This window comes from Protobothrops mucrosquamatus, unplaced genomic scaffold (genome assembly GCF_001527695.2).
Source record: "Protobothrops mucrosquamatus isolate PMUCROS unplaced genomic scaffold, P.Mucros_1.0 scaffold1876, whole genome shotgun sequence".
In the NCBI taxonomy this organism is placed as follows: Eukaryota; Metazoa; Chordata; class Lepidosauria; order Squamata; family Viperidae; genus Protobothrops; species Protobothrops mucrosquamatus.
This window is the reverse complement of record NW_015388003.1, coordinates 398137-404286: the sequence shown is the minus strand read 5'-3', so window position 1 is coordinate 404286 and position 6150 is coordinate 398137. Positions and strand designations below refer to the sequence as shown.

Below are 6150 nucleotides of genomic sequence, written 5' to 3'. Positions count from 1 at the left end.
CCCCCCCCCTCCTTAATGCTAAGTCTGCAGAGGCCGACTGAAATTTTGCCCTGGTAGACCTTGGGTTTCTTGAAAATTATTGGTGCCAATGTAAAACTGGGAGGGTGGGGAATGATAGAATTAGATATAATGAGGGAAAGCCACTGGAGCTGCAAACTGGATCTCAGTCAGGGGCAGGATCCAATCTTTTTGAGAAGAAGGACTAGGTAAACTGGATCTCAGTCAGGGGCAGGATTGGATTGGAGGAAATTAGAAATGCTGAAGAAAAGCCGCTGGAGTTGCCAACTGGATCTCAATCAGGGACAGGACCAGATTGTATGATCAAAGCTTATTGGGAAAAAGGAAAAGGTAAAAGAGTCAGAGCTGTCCCCGCTTTTTAGTTTCGAAATGTAAAATGCCAGTTGTTAACCAACATTTTATAGCTCATATGAAGTACGTAGATTCCTTGGCTGCGACGGCAATTTCTGATTCACTCTTGGTGGTTTTTTTTCTCTTCCCAGTAATACTACACTTGAACTTGTCTCCCAACAGTAGACTTCCTTGGCGAGGAAAATCATTTGTCAGCCATCACTAAAATTCTTTGATGAATGCCACCAGTGTTCCTTTATGCCAAAGTTAGTTCCTCATACAAGCACAGATTACCTGAGACCTGTCAGTTCTGTTAGCATTTTGTTTTGTGCAAAACATCTCCAGATCACTGCGTTTCCACTACCTTGATATCTAGAAAGCTTCAATATATTTTAATGCACCTGGAGTATTTGATTCAGAAAAGCTGTGCAATGAACAAGTACTGTAGGTGTGTTTTCAGGTAGAAAGCCAGTGGTCTAACTGGATCTTCTGTATTGTAAATACTCTAATCTAGTTAACATTCAAGTATCTAAATATGCCTTTAGGTTAAGCTTGTTAATGTTTGTGCTCTTTAGACAAATAACCAGTCTCGGAGTATTCTTAGGGTGGGTTTTATACATAGACAATTTTTTCAGTTGAGACTGCTAAAAAAAAAGTGTAATTCTCTTTGTAGTCTGGCAATAATCAGTCATAACTGTATTGTCTAGACCAGCGGTTCCCAACCTTTTCTATACCCCGCACCCCTAGAACGCTTCGGATATATTCTCACACCCCTTGCAAAAGTTCAAAATAACGGCAACGAATTATGCATATACACTATAATTTTGAAAACCCAAGTTTTTGCACTCCCCTGGAATATTGTCTCACACCCCCAGCGGGTGCGAATATCCCCAGTTGGGAACCCCTGGTCTAGACCATACTTTGGAGATGACTTGGAGTGTTTTTGTGTGCGACAATGTATTAAAAAATACAGGCTGTATTCACAGGATTTGTTTACCACTTAACAGACTTCTCTGGGATCACATTGCAAGTTGAAGTATACATTTAGCTATACGGGCCAAATTAATTCATTATGTAGGCTAGTTTATGAGGACATGAGAATGGCCCTCCAGGATCAGGCTAAGAGGTTATAAGCCTAGCCTGAAACAGTTGTTCATTTTTATCTGTGAAAATACGCTGGATGAAGAAGTCATTTATTTTATGTAACGCTCTCAGGTTCCTTATTAACACCCACAATATTTGGGGGCAGGGAGGACATGCTTTTTTTTAATCTTTGTATCAGGGTTGATGACATTTGACAGATGGCATTGGCTTATATTCACTATAAAAAAACCTGCACCTGTAAGACATTAAAATGTGGAGCAGTTCCTTTCATCTTCAGCTGTTTTCTTCCCTTCGTCTTGCAATATTGATTTATACATAGGGAGCAGTTAAGAGTTTTCAGCTATAGATAAAATGGTTTTAGGTTGACAAAAAAAAACCCATTTGCGATATTTTCCTGATACCACATGCCGTACAGTTTGGGGGGAAAGCAAACTTCACAACAACAACTCTTGGCATTTTCTATTTGTGCAGGCAACGTGTAAAGAGCCCCACCGTGCCTTTATTTTGGGTTTGGTTTCATCGCCTCTTGAGTGTGGTTTTTTTTTTTTTTTTTAAACCCGGCTTCAAAATGCCAGGGATTTTGTTCACCATTTAAAAAATGTGAAATCTGCGAATGTTCCTCTAAGTCAGTGTTTCTCAACCTTGACCATTTTAAGGCATGTGGAACGTCAACTCCCAGAATTCCACAGCCAGCATTGCTGGCTGTGGAATTCTGGGAGTTGAAGTCCACATGCCTTAAAATGGTCAAGGTTGAGAAACACTGCTCTAAGTAAAGTCAGAATTGTCTTTTAAAGCAATTTTTCTTTCTTTCTTTCCACAGAGAATATGAAACAGGCGTCAAAATGACATCCAGATTCGGGAAGACCTATAGCAGGAAAGGTGGCAATGGCAATTCCAAATTTGATGAGGTTTTTTCCAACAAACGGACCACTCTCAGCACGAAATGGGGAGAAACTACCTTTATGGCCAAGCTAGGCCAGAAGAGGCCCAACATTAAGCCAGATATTTCCGAGATCCCTAAGAAACCCAAAGTCGAAGAGGAAGCAATAGAAGATCCGTTTGGATTTGACAGCGATGAAGAGTCGCTGCCAGTTTCTTCCAAGAACGTGTCCCAAGCGAAAGGCTCCGCTCAGCTGGAGTCAGTCGAAGTTTCCCAGCCTGCAGATTTCTCTTCTGTTCTTGAGTCTAATAGTAGATTTCTTCCCTCGCTTGGTGAAGACGCCTTGGCCAGCAAAGGTGTGTCTTTTGATAATGCCACGCACGACTTGAAAGAGAAGAATTCGACCAGAAACATGGCAGAAGACTTCAGAAGCAGCAGTGCTCACCCTCTAGCTTCAGGTACGCTTTGCGTTANGGGGGGGTGATTTCTTTGAAACAACAATATTGCTATAGATTCTACTTGGATCCAAGTCTCCTGTTGGGTAATTCATTTCAGGAAGTCACCAGAGGTGCTATCTTTTCTATAATGCTTTAATCCACTTCCTGTTCTGTTCACTGGGGCAGTTTGCATCTACAAACACCTTCATCAAACTTCATTGCATTCATATGCTAAAAACTCCTCTAACTGTTGACATTTACGGTATATAACATTTTCAACAAATCCAAAGCTTTTTGTTAACCTTAAGCAGTCTTTGTAAAACTGTAGGGTGTACCTGATTACCACTTAATTGGCTTTCAACTTTTCAGTTTTTGGAAGAGTTAAAATTCAATTACTTAACTATCTCTGTTTAAGTAGTGTGTTAATAACTGAAGGTGTTTTCTTGAAAAGAACTGTGCCTATTGGAAGTAGAATAGAAATGTAATTGTAATGGCCTTCTGCTCTGTCTTAAAAGTAAGTACTTTTCTACCCATGTGGTAGAATAGAAATATAACAAGTGCTAAAACATGTAAATATCACCTGTGAATAAAAGTAAGTTAATGCAGGAATAAGTAGAAAAAAAGAGAGGTATGTTTTGTTCTCTTGCTATAATGTCCAACTGTTTTAAATTACATATGAAATGTTATTGTAGAAACTCTGTGTCTATCCATGTATATACACACAGACAAACATTTGTGTGTGTGTGTGTGGGGGGGGGGGGGTTCTGAAAATACTGAGCCTTAAGAAAAGGATGCAAAATTGAAGGTTTTAATAGAACTCAAGCTTCCAGTGAAAATCATAGGGTAATAATACTATTCATTAGTGAAATCCACCTGCTCAAGAATTGAAAGAAAAACATGTGGTGTTTACTTACTCAGGTGAAATCCCACAGAGTAATAGTCATCTGGATTCCTGAAATCCTTAGTAAAATAACAACTCTTCATTCACTAGGCATGTGCCTGCACATATAGTCAAATTATAGTAGCATATACCTATATTTATAAAATTAAGCAAAGTTCAGGTTTGGTATTCCATAGCTACAAGTGAAGAAATTGTTTTGGTTTCTTTCTAGGTCCTAGAAACGGAGTCATTTTAAAACAAAATTGTGTCCTCATCAAATTGCACTTCAGCTAGGAGATGTAATGCCGTTGGAGTGCTAATTTTTTTAAATTTTTTTCTTTATTGGATTTTTTTATCTTCCGCACTTTTTTGTAAGAGTTTTAAAGGCATTTTGCTTGAGCATCAGCTTGTATGTACCTGTCTGTCATATTAGACCATAGTTTGTTGCCACCCAAATGAGCCAGAGTGAACTTAATGCTTGGCTGCCTCTCTTTCTTCTGTGTGGCTGGGAGATTAAAAGCTTAAATTATGGTCAGTGTCTGTACTGATAATACGATTAACACATTAACAATACAGTTATTTAGCTTGTTAAATCCAAACAAGTTGAAAAATTATTAACGCTTTTAAGATTTAACATCTAACAAAATAACAATCTGTAATTTAATCAGAAAAGGAAGAAGCAAAAACTGCTGAAGAAAATGGACAGTAGGGGATTTGTGGTTTATCTGAGTTTCACTAAACTGTGGTTTAGGGCAATGTGCAAATTCTGCTACCGTGCATATTATGCAGCTGTTATAATTTGCAGTGCTGTCCTCTATTGATGGCCACTGTTGCCAGATATATCATTTTATCTATCCCTGGCAGATATTCCTCTTAATTTTTTTTTCTCATAAAGTTCAGGTGTTCTGCTCTGTCTGGAGATATCTAATGTTCAAAAGCCTCAAAGTGACTTTTATTACGCCTTCTGTCCTTTTTGATAGTGCTTTGGTGCACGCGGTCTTGAATTAAATTAGTTGGGGAGGTGTTTCCTTAATGTTTCTCTTCTGATACAAACATTAGTCTTATCAGTGCAACATGTAAATAAGTTAGTTTGTAATGCCGAAATTGCCTTTCGTTTCTTCCAAAACCGAGGTCAATCAAAACAAAAACGTTAGGAATCTGGGCCCAATATTTACACCTTGTTATCAGTGATCCAGAGTTATAAACAAGAAGAGAAGTAACTCAAGTCTGCAAAAGATATCAAAGGATTTACTGTAATTTAAGCCCCTTCCCCCCATCTCATCTCCAGTCTCTCCCCCCTCCCCAATGGAATTAAGAGCTTTAGCAAGAATTTTCAGACTTGGGAAATGGAGATTACAGTGGCGAATGCAGCTAATATTGTAAAAACATTTCTAGTATTTTAACCGTAACGTGCTTTTTTTGAATTGCAAGCCACCCAGAGTCATCGCCTGAGATGGGTGGCTATAGAAATGGAATGTATGTATGTCTTGAGTGTTTTTTTGATGCCCCTGTTGGGAAGAAGAAATCTTTTTGAGCTAATTAGCTGGAAATAGCTATCCCAGTCCCCCTTTAATTCTTCGTTAGCAATCCAAATTTTTTTAGTGTATGTATGTATATATGAATGAATGAATGAATGAATGAATGAATGAATGAATGACCGTGTTTCCACGACCCGGTCTTGCTTTCTTTTGGATTCTGAAGTAAGCACTAGGACAGTGGTGGCGAACCTATGGCATGGGTGCCAGAGGCGGCACTCAGAGCCCTCTCTGTGGGCACGCGCGCCGTCACTCCAGTCCTAGGCCTTCAGCTGGGTTTTCGATTTAAGCCTCCGCCGCTGTGCGCAAAAAAAAAAGGTTCAATCAGTCAATTTCAACTTCTCGCGGGAAAAAAAAGATCTTGCAAAGTTGGAATTGATTGATTGAACTTTTTAGTCCCACCCAGTCTGTCGTTACCACTGCAGCCACGCTCACCCAATGGGCTACGCCCAGCCAATGGGCCACACTGATCCGGCACTCGACGATGCATAAGTGGGTTTTGGGTTGCAGTTTGGGCACTCGGTCTCTAAAAGGTTCGCCATCACTGCACTAGGATTTACTTTTGGGGAGGGCTTACTTTTGGCTGGTACCAGTGGGCCGCGAGCACACGCGGGTGGGGCGGGGCCTGTGCATGGAGTGGAGAAGCAACACAGCGGCGAGAGCGTGGTGGCGGACCAGGTATGGTACCGGGGCAGGCAGGGTGCGTGCCCTTCCTGTAGCCAGGCCAGCCCCTGTAGTCCCAGGGTGGCCGTGCTGGGTGGCGGCGGGGAGGGTGGGGGCGGCCAGGCCAAAGAAAGCGGCAGGTGGAGCGCCGGAGGCCCGGGGAGGGAGGGAGGGTGGTGAAGCGGGCGGGCGTCCTGCCGTCAGCATCCCCCATGCCTTTCCTTACCTGATTGCCAGCCCCATGCCATTTCTCCTTCACGATCTGCCGCCACGTGCAGGGAAACAAAAGTTTGTGTGTGTGTG

At 41.3% G+C, this 6150-nt stretch overlaps 1 protein-coding gene across 1 annotated transcript in view; it reads left to right on the top strand.

Moving 5' to 3' along the window:
- The first annotated feature begins 2279 nt into the window (after positions 1–2279).
- Positions 2280–6150, top strand: part of WAPL (WAPL cohesin release factor) — a 47236-nt gene continuing 43365 nt past the window's right edge. The window contains 1 exon segment of the mRNA XM_015823440.2: positions 2280–2790. Coding sequence (XP_015678926.1) covers positions 2295–2790 — 496 coding nt within the window. The 5' untranslated portion in view covers positions 2280–2294.